The sequence below is a fragment of the Myodes glareolus genome, chromosome 16, assembly GCF_982192425.1.
Source record: "Myodes glareolus chromosome 16, mMyoGla1.1, whole genome shotgun sequence".
NCBI lineage: Eukaryota > Metazoa > Chordata > Mammalia > Rodentia > Cricetidae > Myodes > Myodes glareolus.
The window spans coordinates 31,458,021-31,476,915 of NC_142041.1; the positions used below are offsets into that span (position 1 = coordinate 31,458,021).

Sequence of the window (18,895 nt, forward strand, 5' to 3'; positions counted from 1 at the left end):
ACCTCTGGAAGAGCAGCCAGTGCTCTGAACCTCTGAGCCATCTCTCCAGACCCAATACATACTACTTCTACATCTTTACTCATTCTGTAGTTTAAAAATATGTTTTGACTGGGACTATAGAGATGGCTCAGTGGTTAAGAGCATTGGCTGTTATTCCTGAGGGCCCAGTTTCAATTCCCAGCACCCACACGGCAGCTCACAACTGTCTGTAACTCCAGTTCAGAGAATCTGGCACCCTCACACAGATATTCATGCAGGCAAAATACCAATGCTCATAAAACAAATAAATAAACCATTTAAAAATTATACATGTATCACTTTAGAGATGTAGATAAACTCATCAAAATTCTGCTATGCCCATTTTGATTTTACAGACTTACAATATTTGACTTAGATAAAAGATTCCTGCATTTATTGTAAATAATTCTTTATCCTTTTTTAAGTCAAGCTTTCCTCAAACTCCCATTCCTTCTCCCTCAAGTTTTCAGGTGCAGGGATTACAGGTATCGCCATGCCTGATTATCAGTAACTCTTTTAGCTGCTTGAGCTATTGCTAATTATTAATAGGACTTAAGACACATCTAGAGTTAAAGCGTCAGCTCAGTTTTTTGGAGGGGGGAGGGGTTCGAGACAGGGTTTTTCTGCGTAGCTTTGGTGCCTGTCCTAGAACTAGTTCTTGTAGACCAGGATGGCCTCAAACTCATTCTGGTGTTTTAGCTAATCCATTAAGTCTTTTAAATGTCTGACCGCCATCTGGTGGCAAGGGCAGGAAGTAAGGGTTTCCATTAACTAGTGTGGAGCCCTTTCTGTGACCATACCATGGTACCTCCACTGGACTCACCATCTTACTTAAAAACAGATAAAAACTGCAGTGGTACTGAAGAGAGGGTGTACCACCACCTCAGAAACCCAAGGACAGGGTGACCATCTCAATAATAAAACCTTACCTAAGAAAGCACTATTATCCAGTGCTGGTGGCAACAGCTTTGGACTCATGGTAGGTAGTCTTACCTGCTGTGAAGCCTTAGGCTTCTCCTTAGGCTGGGGATGGGCTCCCCATCCAGGTCCCAGGGTGTCTCCAGCACGTTTCTAGCAGTGTTTCTGTTGACTCTGTTCTAAGCCTATGTGGGCTTCTCCTCTCATATGCAAGACCACAAGCTTTTGGCAGACAGAGGCTCAATCACTGAGGAAGTTCCCTACACACACTGAAGTATTAGCTCAGTGTGCATCCTCAGCCCAGTGGGTGTTAAGTAAATGAATGAGAGACAGACACAAAGACAACTGCAGAGCTCTACTCCAGGAAGCCAGAGGTCAACATTCACTAAGATGTTCTTAGGAGACAAATCTTTTCTTTAATGGTCTCCAAAGGGAAGTAATAGTTTTATTACTTATTTATTTTGTTTTTTGCGATAGGGTCTCTCCACATATCCCTGGCTGTCTTGGAACTCACTACATAGACCAGGGAGCCTCAAACTCATAGAGCTTTGTCTGCCATTGCCTCCCGAGTCCTGGGATTAAAGGTATACAACACCACACCTGGCAGTAGACAAATCTTCAAGGTTTAATAGCCAGTGAACCATGGGAGATGTTGAGAAAGAGGGAAAGGTAGACAAGTCTGTTGGCTTTTAGTTGGTTACATCTGGGAAGACTGTACTCAGTAACTCAGCGAGAACTGTAAGAAAGATAACAAGTGTCTGTTCTGGAGTGTGTGTGTGTGTGTGTGTGTGTGTGTGTGTGTGTGTACATGTGTGCATGTGTGTACATGTGCTATCTTATGGGAGTAAGGACAGAGGAGGAGGGTAGTGAATACCAGAAAATCAATAATTAATTTGGCTGGTCAGGTGTGGTGGTACATGTCTTTAATGGATCTCTGTTAGTTTGAGGCTAGCATGGTCTATATAGAAAGTTCCAGGCCAGCCAGGGCTACACAGTGAGACCTTGTCTCAAAAAAGAAGTTAGCAGAGAAGATTCTGGAACCATCATTGAATAGGGGTAATTAAAGCTATTGGGCCTTGGCTAGGGAAATGGCTCAGTGGTAGAGCGTGATAGCCTAGGTTCAACTCCCAGTACCACAAAACAAGTGACAACAAACTATTAGGGGATGAGCTACCAGTGGAAGACCATTTAAGATGCCATGAGATCACAGGTTAGTCTGACATGACTAGGCCCTTAGGGATACACTTACTCAGCTAAGGTAGGAATTGGAAAGAAAATGAACCAGCAACAAGGAGACTAAACAGGATTTACTCCCCTCTTGAGACAATATTAAATGACAGAGCAGAATGACACACAAGTGCAACCCTAGCAAGTCTCACTACTGTAAGCCAGTACTGCAGGACCTAACGGTTTCGCTCTTTTTGGAGCTCATCAGCTGCAGGCAACGGCTCAGACCAGATACTTCTACCTATGCTGAGATTCACCATTCCTAAAGCTTCCTGTCACAACCTGCTATTTACTACCCCCAACCACTCCTGGCATTTCCTCGGCGTTAACTAACACACACGTTCTAGTTAGGTCCTTAAGACTTTATGAAGGTAAAATACCGCCTGATTTTTTTGAATGTGTAGGAGCAAGCATACATGAGCTAGGATGGAACCAAAGACTCCTGAGCCACATCTCCAGCCTGTGTTATTTTGTTAAAATAGTTAAAAGCTGAGTGGGTGAGGGACAGCACAAAGCTCAGGTTGTGACCTGCCACAGCAGACCCACTACAGCAGACAGCCATGCCACCACAGCTTAGGGATCCTCCAGCGGCTGGTGAGAACCTCCCTTCCTTTATGGCTTTAACACAAAGGAAACCTAGAGTCAAGGTTAATTTAAGAAAAAGGAACAAAAATGTGATACAAACATATCTTCGTGCATACATTTTACTGTAATACTTGCTAAGGATACAGTACAATCCTAGCAGGCACACACAGACACACTCAACACTGGCGCCCAGCGGCAGAGGGAAGTGCATGCTAACTGACCACAGTGGTAAGGGCCGGAGGAGGACTATATATACACACTTCCTTCCTACACATAAAACATCACTGGCAACTTCGTGGTATATGATGTGGGAAAGAAACTTGATTATATGCTATTCTGAACTGTGAACCATGTGAATATTTGAAAAAATATAGTTTGACACATACCTGCACCTTGTCATACCTAGCTATGTGCTGGCAGTGGTGCGGACAGAGCTGTGACTGGGCTCACCTTTGGTTCTGTGGTCTAAGAGCCCCTGTCTGCCTTTATCTTGGCATTCCCACAGAACCAGTGGTCATCAGCAAAACAATTGAGTTGTATTAGTAATTATTTAACTCAAAACTTTTGTCTTAAAATTTTAATTATTGTTTTATTACTTTATATGTGTGAGTGTTTTGTCTGCATATATGTATGCACCACATGAATGTCTGGTGACCCTAGAGATCAACAGAGGGTGTCAGATTCTATGGGGTTGTAATTACAGATGGTTGTGAATGGCCATTTGGGTGCTGGGAATCCAACCCAGGTCCTGTCTATCTGTCTGTCTGTCTTTAAGGCTAATCTTCTGAGAAGTATCTCTCTCTGGCTTTTCTCATTGTTACCTTCTTTAAAGAAAACCATCAAAGAACTAGATTGAAGAAAGGAAGTAAGGGACAGGAAAACTGTCCTGGAACCTATAGGGAAAGCCTGGAGCAGAAGCTGAGAAAGGAGGGAGCAAGCAGGAGCATGGAGGGCTGAAGGCAGCTTGTCGCACTGCACTTCAGTGGTGTGCACAGCAAATGGGAAGGCCGCATGCCAGGACAGTGTCCGGGAAGTCTGGCTTTAAGGTCTGACATGGATTTACAGACCCTGAACTGAACTAAAACGTAACTCATAAGCCATCAGCAAGTCCCTGTACATTTTACTACCTCACATTGTTTAACAATGCTTATTCTGATAATCAAGGAAGAAAATAGGCATTACATTTGTTTATGCTGTGGAACACTTAATGATGCAAAGATGTGTTGTATTCTTTTATATTGCATTTGTTTAACTCTGTGAAGCTGTGTTACTTTCCCTGTCTAAAACTCCTGATTTAGCTGAACAGCCAATAGCTAGGCAGAAGAGGAATAGGTGGGACTGCCAGACAGAGAGAATAAATAGAAGGCAAGAAAAGGAGGAGAGGAGGACTCTAGGGGTCAGTCACTCAATTATACAACCAGATAAGGAGTAAAAAGTAAAGAAAGGTATATAAAACAGAGAAAGATAAAAGCCCAGAGGCAAAAAGTAGAAGGGATAATTTAAGTTAAGCCAAGCTAAGATTGGGCATTCATAAGAAAGAATAAGTCTCTGTGTGATTATTTGGGAGCTGGGTGGTGGGCTCCTGCAAAGAGTTAAAAATAAAATCGGACTCTAGGTGCTCTGGATGCTATTTCAGGTTCTAGCACTGTTCACCACGAGCCTTTTCATGACCTGTCCCATACTTCCAAGTGGCTCAAGGACCATGCTTGTGAAAAAACTCAGGAGAATATAACTGAGAAAACTTTGTGTGTGTTTTGTTTTTGCTTGTTTTTGTTTTCATTTTTATCGAGGCAGGGTTTCTCTGTGTAGCCCCGGCTGTCCTGGAACTCTCTCTGTAGACCAGGCTGTGATTCTGAGTTAAAGGTTGGTTTTGGGAGCTCCTAGAACACAGCTTGGTGATCTCACTCAAACATATGTAACTCTTAAAGAGTGTTATCTCTTATAAAGAGATATTATAGAGTTATAAAGAAGTGTTATCTAAGGTTTTTGGGTTTTTTTGTTACAATTACTTATTTGTATGTGTGTTTGTGTGTATATATGCATGTGTGTGGGTGAGTGCATACCATAGCATGAGTGTAGCGGTCAGAGGTCAACTTAGAGAAGCAGGTTTTCTTTCTACCACTTGCATTCTGTGGGTGGCACTCAGGTAGTCGTGCTTACCAGCAAGCACCTCTTTCCCCACTGAGTCACTTTCCCAGCCCACAAGTTCTTTAAGCACCAAAAGAGGGAATCTTTTCAGGTACTTTTTCAGAGAGTGAATAAATGAGAAAAGATATTCACTCTTAGCAGAAGTTCAAAAAAAAAAAAAAAAGAACATGAAAGAAAGAAAAGAAATTCCTAGGGCATGGTGATACACATCTCCAATTCCAGCACTTGGAGGCAGAGGGCAGAGGCAGGCATATCTCTATGAGTTGAGGCCAGCCTGGTCTACATATTGAATTCTAGACCAGCCAGTACTACACACTGAGATCTTGTCTCAAAGAACAAACAAAAGTCTTTAAGAAATCATTATTTTTGCATGTGCATATGTGCATGTAAGTGTGTGCGTGCGTGTGCGTGTGTATATGTGTGCACACAGGCAGTGAGTGCATGAACAGCGCATGTAAGATGTAAGGACAACCTCTGGTGTTGATTCTCACCTTCCACCTTGTTTGAGACAGTTTCTGGTGGTTCCTTAGTTGCACACGTCAGGCTAGCTGGGATGAGATTCTGGAGATCCTCCTGCCTCCCACTTTGCCCTGGTAGTACTGGAATTACAGACATGCACGCTCTTGTGCTGCTTTACCTGTGTATTCAAACTCAGGTTCTCACGTTTGCACAAGCATTTTACTCACTCACCTGCCCTCTAGGACCACTGCACTTTCAGTTAGCATAAAACGGGTTCCACTGTGACAGTGTCGCGCACACACATTGATACACATGTACACATATATCTGTGTATGTGTGTGCATGTATTATTATACTTTGTTCTTACTTGTCCCCCTACTCAGTCAATCCCACTCCCTCCTCTCAAACTATCATAATGTTGTACTATTTCCTGTAATCTTTTTGGATATACAATTCTAGGTTGATAGCTATTTTCTTTCAAAACCATGTAAATGTTGTCTTCTGGCTTTTGTTGCTACTGAGACAACAGCTGTTGGCCATCTTTCAAAGGTTTTTTTTTAACTTATTGCAAGAATTTTTTTATGATGTATGTGTATAATGTGTGGACAGGATCTCTTGTAGCCTGGGCTGGCTTAAACTCAATATTCAGCTAAGTATGACCTTTGAACTTGTGACCTTTCTCCTCTATCTCAGAAGTACTGGGATTGCAGAAGAACATCCCCCAGCTTCCACTTTATTTTTATTTCTTCAACTAAAATTTTATTAAATTATTTCCCAATTCTATGTGCTCTGTGTATTTTTGGGATTCTGTTTCTTAACCATATTAAATATCTGTATGGTCTGCATGTGATCATTCTATAGCAGAAATGCCTTGAGGTCTGGCTGTTGTCTGATGACCTTGTTTTCTAGTGAATTTTGTGACTTTTTTTAAACTGTGGGTTGCTTATTTCCCTTGTACTCTTATGTGCAGAGAGGATCTGTGTTACTTGTCTTGGGCATCTAAGAAAGGACTACCATTTTAGAATCATTTTCGATACATTCCCAGCTGCAGATTCTCTAAGCATTCACTTTACATGAGTGAGGCTTCAAACTCAAGTTATCAGTACCAGTTTTCAAGAGAAACAACACTGAGAGAAGCAATATATCCCTCTCCAAAAGAAGGAGATGAACACTCCTGTCATCCTATATTGTAAGTGTAGCCCCTTTGGAGCCAGATTTGTTGGTGAGAAAGGGAAGAGACCTCAATTGGGTTTTCCATCTTCAATTGGTACCAAAATCTATTCTTTGACTTCCAAGTGCATGAGACTATAAAGCTATGAAAATTGACTCAGCACACGTACAAGTCCTCAAAACCAACACCTCCTCGGGGCCTCACTCTCTAGACCCGTGCCCACTGAGTGCATTTTACACCTGCAACACAGATCTAGATAATAAGTCTGCCCTCTGTGGGAAGATAAGGACCTACATAGTATCTTCAAGCACAGGACGATAGTAAAAGTATTCCAGGACACTGGGCTTAAACGATTAGGTAATTATTCTACATTCTTGGACACTGTTGTCTATAGCCAACCCACCAAGACAAATCCTATTAATGATTCTTCATTTAAATCTTTGACATCCTCCCCTCAACCCTTCCTTAAAGTGTTGATTCTTTAAAAAGTTAGTTGCTTTTATATAGGTAAACAGAATCCTTAATGTCCCTTTGACAACGGAATATAATAGAATCTTTACAACTATATTCCTTTATTGTGCATACACAGTTGACTCACAGAATTCTTACTGCTCAGCACTCTAATGACATAAACTACCTCTATTATAGGACCCCCACACACACACCACACATACCTTTTTATTTAAAACTTGGCAGGTTACGGTGACAAATGCCTTTAATCTCAGCACTCGGGAGGTAGAGGTGGATCTCTGTTAGTTTGAAGTTAGCCTGGCCTACAGAGTGAGTTCCAGGACAGCCAGGGCTATACAGTGAGATTATCAAGGTTTGTCCCTCTCTTTGCCCCTTGCATGAGTCACATGTATTTTTCCTAGCATGCCTTTGGTCCACAGTCTTAGTAACCAACCACACCAACTCATCACTGTTTTGTAAAGTTTTTTCCTGGAACTCCCAAAATACTGGCTCTACTTATGATTTCCTAAGTCCTCATGCACGCAGTATATATTTAAAATAGTAGTTTTAGGTTTATTTATCATAATTTATAATGTATAAGTTTATGCATGTATTGTATGCCTTGTGCCTGGAAAGGACAGAAGACAGCATCAGGGAGAGTTATGTATGGCCATGAGTCACCTTGTGGGTGTTGGGAATTGAACCCAAATCCTCTGAAAAAGCAGTAAGTGCTCTAAACTATTGACACATCTTTCTAGCCCCAGTATATATTTTAACTAATCTGACTTAATTAGATAAACTTCTTTATTGAAGAAGTTAAGCTATAAACATCTTAACTAAAATTTTGTTTTGTTTTGAGATAGGTTCTCACCATGTATCTCTGGCTGGCTTGGAACTCACCAAGATTCATGACTCCGCCTTGAGAGTGCTGGGATCAAAGGTGTGTACCACCATGCTCAGCTAGGTTTAAGGTTTGTTTGTTTTTAAAGATTTACTTTATGTAAATGAGTGTTCTATTGACTTTAGATCCTACTATAGATGGTTGTGAGCCACCACGTGGTTGCTGAGAATTGAACTCAGGACCTCTGGAAGAGTAGCCAGTGCTCTTAACTGTGGAGTCATCTCCCCAGTCCCCTTAGCTAGGTTTTTAACTTAGGTCTGACTCTGAAGTCTGTGCTTTTTCTAGTTAGATAAATCTGCCTTTCAAAATTTCATTAATATTGCTGATGTTCATTAGAAACCAGACTATAAAATCTGATGTAACAATGCTCCCTATTTAGTTGAATTATCTTAGGTTGGTTTGAATAAAATAGAATCTTAAGTGGCAATATAGTCTTTATTCACTGAAGTAAATTTTCTAGGAAATTCCCTTAAAGGAACCAGGAAAAGTTTTCCAATAAAGATAACAAGGTCTTCTGAATGTAATCGCCCAGTCTAAATCTCTACTCAAACCACCTAAAATCTGTCCTTCAGGGTAAATATGGCACCTAAAACCACAACACGTAGGGATTCATCCTACAACCACCCTAAGGCTAAGGAAAAGACATTAAAGGCCCATTTTATAATTTTTTTCTGATGTTAACAGGGAACCCTCAGGATAAATAGACTATATTATGCCAAATTTACCCAATTCACCTTAGAGCTGTTCACAGATGGTCCTATGGCTAGACTAGACTTCAGCTGGGATTTGCTTTGGGTGTATAATGCAGAACCAGCTTCCTGAATTAATCTTCTGCTGCCTTTCATTATTTCTAAATGATATGTAGGATATCAAATGGAGTTTTGAATTATGTTGATAATTTGAGCTTGTAATACAAAAATAAGAAGGAAACACATCCTATAGACTTTTGAAAAATAGTTGCTGAATTAATTCTACACCAGATAAAGAGAGGCAGGCAGGGAAGCAATCTGCTCTTATCTCTACCGTAGCACAGTGTTTATCTCTCTTACCTTTCCTGTCTTGGCCTTCATCACCACACTGCAGACTTCCTAGGGCAGTGCAGAAATCCAGACAAGAGAAGGAAGCACACTAAAGTAATGGAGGACAGGCTACAGGAGATGGACAGTTTCAGACATCATGTGGAAGAAAAGAAGGAATTGTCACAGTTAGCCACTTAGTCAAGAGAAACCCAAAATGGTCATTTCAAAGGCAGAGGTAAGAAAAACATTTAAAGAGACTCTTTACTTCTTTATAGCAGGCTTTTTTCAACAAGAACAGAGGGAAGCTGAAGTTAACTTGAAACTTGTCTTCAGAGACCAGATGTAACTTAGCCAACAGAACAAAGGGACAAAGGATAAATCAGACTCTGCAGTCTAAAAGTGTTAATGAAGAGGTATAATTACAGACTCCGAGAAAAGAAAAAATAACTAGAACTGTAACATAGAAGCCGCCAGGAATTACTGTTTCTCCCAGTACACAGATGCTAATGGGCTCCCCACTGTCCAGATAGTAATGTGACGAATGAGACGTGCATTTAAGTCTCTTAATTACACGACTGTACACTCTGAAAAGTGATACAAGTGTCACACTTCATGATGGGGTTCCAGAATACGGGCAACCAAAGGAGTTTCACACACGTGCACGAGGCAAACTGCCTCCGCAGCTCCCACGCCACCATTTGCCCACGGGGAACACAATGCTGCAAATTCATCCTGGGGGACAAGGGTTTCAGATTTGCAACATTTCCTAAAATCAGGTGTTGATGTGAAGTGCTCATCTTAGCAGTTTGATTTTCTTAGTTTACATCTCTTCTTGACACAGCAGTTCATAAAAATGGACACCAAGATGGGTCCACAGATAGAAAAGGGGCAAAAGAGGATAGAGAACCTATGAAAAATGATTTCAGAATCTTAGTACAAGTGCTTTGTTAAGAAAATATTACAGATGAAATCTTTGAATGAGAGATTTAAAGCATTTCTTTAAAACTAATACTTAATTTCAACAAACCTTAAAGTCAAAACACTTTAGAGAGTAAAAGATATTTCTTGCCAAAGCTAAAATTTCTGCTAAGTTAGAATGCAATTTGTTTAAAAATAAATAATTTTTTTTTAAATTTAAGTGATTTTGTCAGTTCTGAGAACACTGGAATAGTCTATCCAAGTTTGATAAATAAGACACATACCTCATATTCTTTTCTGCAAACTTTGGAAATATCATTCTTTGACGATGCCTAAAAGCAAACAAAAATCTTCATTAACTTACTACACATGCTATTTATTTTGTATAGGACAAAAAAGAACACAAATTAGTGTATGCTAATTGTTGGTATAATATTCTTTATTCATCAAAGAAAACCTTATACTCAAATATTTGGAAGTTTCTAGAATACAACCAATCTTACACAATGTTTTAAAACAAATAGCACCCCAGGACTTGCTCAGTATGAAGAGCTCCAGTCTAAGCTCTATGGTTTCAATCTCACATAACAACATGGTTCTTTTGTTATTTTGGAAACTACACAACTTTGAAGGAAATATAAATCAGAGGCCTTTTAAAAAGATGAATTCCACACTAGTGAATTTTCTTGTGAAGCTCTGCCAGGACACTTACATTTTGCTTTTTCTTTAACCCTTCATATTCAACATTTTATACTCTCTCGAGCCAATTTCCTCAGAAAAGTACCCCATATAATGGAGAGCGCAGCTGAAGAAGCACATAGCACACAGCAGGCAGTGAATCAGTCACTCCTCCGGTTCCTTCTCAACAGTGTATGAAGAAGGCACTACCCTCTCTATTGTCAGAAGGCTGAGCTCAGAAAAACAGCAGGTTACTCATCATAATGAAGGATGTGCTTGCAAAACAAGGCAAAGCAAATCTGCTGCCAAGCGGTTTTTCTTTTACATGTCATCAGGTTCAGTGTGGAGACCCTGTTCAAGAGTCATGGGACTGCATCCTTTATTTCGCTTCCTCCTATTCTGTCACCTAGTCCCATGCAATTTTTAGCAAACTAACTGATAAGGGTGGGGGAGGTGTGGTTGGGGAAGGGACAGGAAGAAGAATGGCTGGCAATTGCTGTATGTCCCCAAGATTTTAGTTGAAATCCTATATAACTCAACTTTGCCTCAGCGTTTGGAGGGGAGAGGCAGATAGCTAGGTCATGTGCTGCCCAAACACCACAGTGCAAGCTTAGACAGCGTTGTGTATAAGAGTGAAGGTGAGGCTAGTATGCTGGCTCACTCCGATAATCCCAGCACTCAGGCACAGAGGCAGAAGAACTGCTGTAACCTGGGACCTGTCTGATCTACACAGGAGTTACAGACCAGCCAGGGTCACACAAAACCCCTCCACAAAAACAACAAACAAGAACTTCAACAACAGAAGGGAAGGTAACACTGGCATCTCACAAAGCCCAGAGCAAGCTCCAGCTATGTTTACAGGACAGTTTAAATAACCCTTTAAACAGTTAGCATCCCAGTTAGGGCTACATCCACCACCTGGAGTAGAGAAGCAAGGAAGCCAATATTACTAAATCCGAGAAGCTCCTAAAAAACATGCAGTGAACTCAGGGGCCTACCTGAATTTGTAGCAGAGATAAGCCTATCAAAGAGAAGCCAAAGTTTACTAGAGGAGTCATGTGTTTCCAGAGCAGAGAAAAGGTAGGGACACATGTTCAGAGTAGAGCCATGATGAAATAGAGAAGGGAAGAGAAGCACAAAATAAGCCACTGCCTCTGTTTTCATCCAACAGTACCCTAGCTTTACAGGCCCACTTGGAGTTGCACTGACTCAGCATGTCCTGTGCAAAGGACAAAATGCGTTGGTCCCAATAAACTCTTCTGTGTCTGGTAGAGAGATGAAAGAAAGAAAACTGGAGCTGGAGAGATGGCTTAGTGGCTAAGAGCACTGCAGCTCTACCAAAGGACCCAGGCTCAATTCCTAGCACCCACACACTGGTTCACAACTATCCATAACTTCAGTTCCAGGGGATCTGATACCTCCTCTGGTCTCCAGATGCACAAGATACACATGTGGTACACAGGCATACATGCAGTCAAAACACCCATATACATAAATATATAAATTTAAGAAAAGACAGGAAAAGACTAAGAGAAGGTTGAATATTACACATGCAGTAGCCCCAACTGAGGCATAAGCCTAATGCTAAGTGTGCAGTTTCTGCAGGTCATTTTTCCAAAGCTGTAATGTAGACAAGGCAGCTAAAACTCAAACTGTACTCCATGGTGCTTAAGAGCCTGATTGTCAGATGTTACCTGCTTGCATGCCTGTCGACACTCCAAGCCAATAGCCAGTTCACAGCAGCCTAAGCCAACCCAGCCATCAGATTTCTTAAATACACCTGAAAAATAAAATGTTTAAATGTTTTGGTCTAAGTATCAATGAAGACAAATAGTGTACAAAACTAATGGATATTATTACAAGACAAAGTGAATGTCCATGAGGAAACTAGTTCAGACAGCAGGGCCTCAAAATGATTATGTACCTCCTCTGGTCCTAATTCCCAGTGATGTCAGTTTCCTCGGGGTACCACACTACATGACTATTAGGCCCTTTGGTTTTATCCTCTTTTGTTCGCCCTGAGCTTGGTCATTCTCGATCCTGGGTAAACAGCATGTCTGTAAGAGGACATGCAAAGTAAGGAATGCCAGGGAGAAATTTTCCTTATTTCATACTGTGAATCTCATACAAATATTCTGATACGATTTAAGCAAATAGCCAAAAAATAAGCATGTGCCTCTTTTGTGTTAAAATATTAAATATATAGAATAGCATAAAACTCATTACCTTGTTTTAAAACTGATACATAGAAAACATGCAGGATCAAATTCTATGAGCCACTCCTGGCTTTGATGGGCACACGAATCATTCAAAATGACTGAATTATTTTGGTTTAGTTTGCTCCCTGGTATTCAGACACTCTCACTCTTGAACTAGTGAACAGAATCTGCAGGGATCATAAGCTATGTGAGCTATTATTCATAATGCAGTACATTGCTATCTCCAAACACCCAGCAATCGCAGAAAACAAAATTATTCAACAAGCTCTTTTATTATTGAATCTCTATACAAGCTACTCCATTACATGGGATATGAAATTACAAAAAAATAAACAAAATATACAAGAAGCAGCCCATTGTGGAGACTGTAGTTTGGGCTGAACGGAAGTGCACTGCTCAATTTGTTTGCAATGCAAACTTCTGAGAATACTAAGAAACTCTTTCAAGCTAAGAACACAGGGCATATTCCTGTTTCCTAAGCATTGGCTTTAACCAGGGCTGGAAAATGAACTTCAATTCCAGAAGACCATGAATGTCAGGCTACAGAATTTAGACTTTATTGCAATGGAAGCAGAAATCCCTGAGTTATTCTTTCTAAAGGAGATGAGAAAGACAGAAATAATGTGCTGAAACATTAATCATAAATTTATTAGATAATAATAAATATTAATTATTACTCTATATACTCATACAATGCAATAATAAATAAATCATTTTTAAAATCCTATATACAAATCAGATTTAGGACTATGGTTCAGATTTTATGTTAATAAAATTAATTTACTTACCTGGCAAAGATGAATTCATACAACTCCAAATTTCAACCTGAAATTGTAATCACCAAAATGATTTTATGCAAATAACTAGCTTCTATACATGATAATCTCTACAGAAATTATGCACAGTTAATTGGATTATGGTTGAAACCATATAGTCATAGGGCTAACTCCATATTTAAAAAAATAAAATTAAAAGCTGGGCCAGTATAATGGTTCAGTGGGTAAGGGTGATGTTGCCAGTCTCTGGGACTCTCAGGCCCTCATGGCAGAAGGAGCAACCACCTACACACACTGTACTCTGATCTTAATGCAATTGCCATGTGTACACACATGCGCATGCATGCACACTCACGAAGTGTAAAAATGATAACTACTGCATATGCCTTTCTTGTTTTTCCATTTAAAAGCACTGGGAATGAGCCAGGCTACTCGGGTTATTTACTATAGTTACTGTTCTCAAGCACACAGTCAGAACTGTCTGATCTTCAGCACTTCCCTCTTCCGCACAGCAGAGGCCACTATATCTACAGTTCTCTCACAGAAGCTTGAGCGCTCTTGGCTTGGCCCACACACATTTCACAAAAGAAAACAGCCCAAACCCTGAAGACGTGTCAGACTTCCTGATTCAGACTTCAAGCAGTGTATCAATAACAGTGTGACAGAAAATGGAGGTTAGGAATCAGTCACGTATTTTCTTATCTCAAATTCAGCTCCCCAAATCCAAATAAACAAAGAATTTAGTTATTACAGATTTCATAAAATTAGTCAAATCACTGATAGAATTCTAAATTCTAGATAAAATGCTGCAGTGAAATTTAAAGACTGGAATACATAGATAGTTAAGACTATTGTACTCCTAGGCACTAACACAGGGATAAAAAGTGAAAGACACTAGTCTGGTTAGCAGTTCATAAGATTATTTTGGGTTTAAAATTTTATTCAGATCACACATTCAACCACTCTTGAGAAGTGTGATAAATCTAAAAGTAACGCGGCCACGGCTTCATGTATACAACGCTGTCACGGTGACGCAGGACTTACCATCGTTTCTGGGCAGTAGTCCGGGGCTCTCTGCAACAGATGTTTCAGCCGGGATTCACTCTTTGAGGAGAAAATCTATTTGACAAAAAGAAAAAAAACCCAAAAACAAAACAAAAAGACAGAAACCTTTGAGTTTCTTTCTTCTTCTTTCAAAGAACTTGAAAGAACAGTGCTCAACTTCATATGGAAAAGCAAAAAACCCAGGATAGCCAAAACAATCCTGTACAATAAAAGAACTTCTGGAGGCATCACAATCCCTGACTTCAAACTCTACTACAGAGCTACAGTACTGAAAACAGCCTGGTACTGGCATAAGAACAGACAGGAGGACCAATGGAACCGAAGAAGACCCGGATATCAGTCCACATATCTTTGAACACCTGATTTTTGACAAGGAAGCAAAAAATATCAAGTGGAAAAAAGAAAGCATATTTAACAAGCGGTGCTGGCATAACTGGATATCAACGTGTAGAAGAATGAAAATAGACCCACCCATATCTATCACCATGCACAAAACTCAAGTCCAAATGGATCAAAGACCTCAACATAAAGTCAGCCACACTGAACCTTATAGAAGAGAAAGTGGGAAGGACACTTGAACACACTGGCACAGGGATCCACTTCCTAAATATAACCCCAGCAGCACAGACACTGAGAGAAACAATAAGTGGGACCTCCTGAAACTGAAATGCTTCTGTAAAGCAAAGGAGACAAGACAAAAACGACAGCCTACAGAATGGGAAAAGATCTTCACCGACCCCATATCAGACAGAGGTTTGATCTCCAAAATATACAAAGAACTCAAGAAATTGGTCACCAAAAGATCACATAATCCAATAATTAAAAAAAAAAAAGGAGTACAGACCTAAACAGAGAACTCTCAACAGAGGAATCTAAGATGGCTGAAAAACACTTAAAGAAATGTTCAGCATTCTTAGTCATCAGAGAAATGCAAATCAAAACAACTCTGAGATTGTATCTTACACCTGAAAGAATGGCCAAGATCAAAAACACTGATGACAACTTATGCTGGAGAGGTTGTGGGGAAAAAAGGGAACACTTCTGCATTGCTGGTGGGAATGCAAGCTGGTACAATCCCTTTGGATGTCAGTGTGGTGATTTCTCAGAAAATTAGGAAACAACCTTCCTCAAGACCCAGCAATACCACGTTTGGGTATATATCCAGAGGATGCTCAATCGTGCCACGAAGACATGTGCTCAACTATGTTCATAGCAGCTTTGTTTGTTATAGCCAGAATGTGGAAACAACCTAATGCCCCTCGATTGAAGAATAGATAAGGAAAATGTGGTATATTTACACAATGGAGTACTACACCGCAGGAAAAAAATAATAACATCTTGAATTTTGCAGGCAAATGGATGGAGCTAGAAAACATTATTTTGAGTGAGGTAACCCAGACACAGAAAGACAATTATCACATGTACTCACTCATAGGTGGTTTTTAAACATAAAGCAAAGAAAGTCAGCCTACAAACCACAATCTCAGAGAACTTAGACAACAATGTGGACCTTGGGAGAGGGTTGAAGGGGAGAGAAGAGAGGCAGGGAGGGGAGCAGAGAAAAATGTAGAGCTCAATAAAGAAAAAAAAGATAATGAAGGGGAACCCCACAGAAACAGCTGACCTGAGCTTGTGGGCTCACGGACTCTGGATGGACAGCTTGGAAGCCAGCAATGGAACCAACCTAGGCCCTCTGGATCTGGGTCGTTGTGTAGCTTGGTCTTTTGTGGGGCCTCTAGCAGTGGGACCAGGACCTGTCCCTGATGCATGAGCTGGCTCTTTAGAACCTATTCCCTGTGGCGGGATGCCTTGACTAGTCTTGATGCAAGGAGGAGGAACTTGGTCCTGCCTCAACTTGATGTGCCACGTTTTGTAGATTCCCATGGGAGGCCTTACCCCTTCCAAAAGGAGGAGGAGTAGGATGGTGGGGGTAAAAGGAAGTGGGGGAAGGGAACAGGAGGAGAGGAGGGAGAAGAAACTGTGGATGTATGTAAAATAAATAAATTTAAAAAGGGGGGGCTCTGTCACACCTAACCACAATACCATGACCAACATCAGGATCCCAATACTGATAGAATACTATCAGTTTATTCCCTGGTCATACTCAAATTTCACTAATTCATCTCACTAATTTTTGTTATGAAATTTCTTTTTTATTCCAGGATCATTCATTGCATTTGTCTGTCATGTCTCCTTAGTAAATTTGATCTAGAATCATCCTTCAGCCTTTCTTTGTTGGTTAACAGTAGTCTTTTTAAGATAGCTGATAATGTCTGAAGAGTATAGGCCATTGTTTCAAGGGAACTCAGTCTGGGTCAGCCTGACTGTTTCCTTACAACTCAGGTTATGACACTATGATCCCTTTCAGTCCTTCAGGTCAGCTAATAGATTATTTGTGATGTAAATTATAAGTTGTTGCACAACAGACTTTTCCAAAAAACAAATTTAATAAATGACTTATCTGATTGTGCTTGCAATTATTATTTAGCTTACCTGTTCACATACATCACGGCACATTTGGTTATCCTTTGAATGATTACAACATACAGCACCTAGGGAGAAAAGGAAACAAGATATCTCACTGTTAAACAATGTGATTGTTCAATAGGCTGTTTTTTGTTTTCTGTTTTTGATACAGGTTCTCCTGATATGCACCATAAGTTGGCGTCCAAACTCCTCATCCTCCTGACTCAGCCTCCAAAATGCTAGTATTAGAGGCTATACCTAAGGCATGTACTATCACGTCTGGCTGTCATTACTTGTTTTAACTGGATCTTCAAGGTGCATTTATTACAACCAAGATGCTAAAATGGAGACATGGTCATTGTTCTAGAGAAACTAATAGGAAAGATTTCGCATGATAAAAGTAGCTACTATTATTGTGTACTTTCCTCCTCTGTCTTTTTTTTTTTTTTGGTTTGTTTTTTTTAAGACAGGGTTTCTCTGTGTACCTTTGGTGCCTGTCCACAACTAGATCTTGTAGACCAGGCTGGCCTCAGACTCACAGAGATCCACCTGCTTCTGCCTCCCAAGTGTTGGGATTAAAGGCGTGTGCCAGCACCGCCTGGCTATCATGTACTTTCTATGCAATACATTTTCTAATAAGCTTGCTTATATATTTTTCAGTCATTAAGATTATTCTACAGACAATATTTTGTTAACTATAACACAAAGCTAAACTGGCTTTAAAATAGTGAATTTTGTTTAGGAATGTTGAATCTGAGGTTCCTACAGAATATTCCGATGGAAACTCTGGTAGAGTCCAGAGTCAAAACTTGGAGTACAGCTAAGAGCCCAGTCTGAAGATCCAAATGCACAAGTCATGAGTACAAAGCTTAAAGGGATAAGATGCTGTCCAGGTAGCTTCTACTGAAAAGTAAATACAGCAGCAGATCCTAATGAACAGCCACAGCTGAGCCACATGAAGGAAAGGAAAGGGGGCTGAAACAGAGCTGGAGAGAGGGCAGCCACTAAGCAACAAACATTACAAGGAATGTCAGGTGCCCACAGAGACAGAAGACAGATTGAAGGCTGGAAAAGAAAATGAGTTTGCTTAGAAAGCCACCTGCTGGCTGGGTATAGTGGCCTATATCTGTGAACCTAGCACTTGGGATGAAAAAGCAGGAACACTCGGAGTTCAAAGCCAGCCCCCCCCAAAAAAACAAAAAAATAAAAATAAAATAAAAAGCCACCTACTAAACATCTCAGATCATTTCTTTTTATTTATTCACTTGCTTATTTATTTTGCATGTGTGAGGTGAAGGAGAGTAGCCTACATAATGGGAAGAAAACTAAGAGGAACTGTCAACAGAAGTTCCTTGAAAAAGCCACTTTTAGTTGAATATTCTACAGACTGATTAGGACTTCCTGATTGTGGTAAACCCAATTATCTTGAGCTATCTTTAGTCCTTAGGAGCCATGTATCACCCACCTCTGTACCAGACACGCTATTCTTTTGACTATCACATAAAATCTCTGGAATGTATTAATTTAGCAGATCGTTAACCAGCTTTAACTAACTCGTAAATTAAAAGTGTAATCAAATAGCATCTGAAACCTAGAGTAGAAATCTCCCCGCTCTGCTACAACCAACTGACCTAATGTTTCCACCGACACGTTTAGTAACTATAAAAACTACCGATTCGTTACTTTCTTCTGTAGTCTCACTACAGAAGTTTTTCCACAGTGAACCATATCATCTAGGGTAATCAGGACCCATGTTCCTGGACCATGGTCGCTCACATTTAGCTCAGAACATACTATTTCTTATTCCCTTTGGAGCAGGTACATGTTCTGCTTGCCAGAGCAGCAACCAAGAAACCAAGTTAAGTAGACTGTTTCAA

The 18,895-nt window shown here is 40.3% G+C and overlaps 1 protein-coding gene across 2 annotated transcripts in view; it reads right to left on the reverse strand.

Moving 5' to 3' along the window:
• The window catches only part of Reck (reversion inducing cysteine rich protein with kazal motifs), a 68,338-nt gene that overhangs the window by 38,496 nt on the left and 10,947 nt on the right, over window positions 1-18,895 (reverse strand). Inside the window, exons 2-6 of one of the 2 annotated variants that reach the window (XM_048420231.3) lie at window positions 17,046-17,104; window positions 14,532-14,606; window positions 13,500-13,536; window positions 12,187-12,272; window positions 10,099-10,146 (exon numbers count right to left, since the gene is read on the reverse strand). In XM_048420231.3, the coding sequence (XP_048276188.1) occupies window positions 10,099-10,146; window positions 12,187-12,272; window positions 13,500-13,536; window positions 14,532-14,606; window positions 17,046-17,104 (305 nt within the window). Of the gene's footprint in view, window positions 1-8,926; window positions 8,986-10,098; window positions 10,147-12,186; window positions 12,273-13,499; window positions 13,537-14,531; window positions 14,607-17,045; window positions 17,105-18,895 lie in introns of those variants that run through there. The other variant, XM_048420232.3, reaches the window with a different exon arrangement.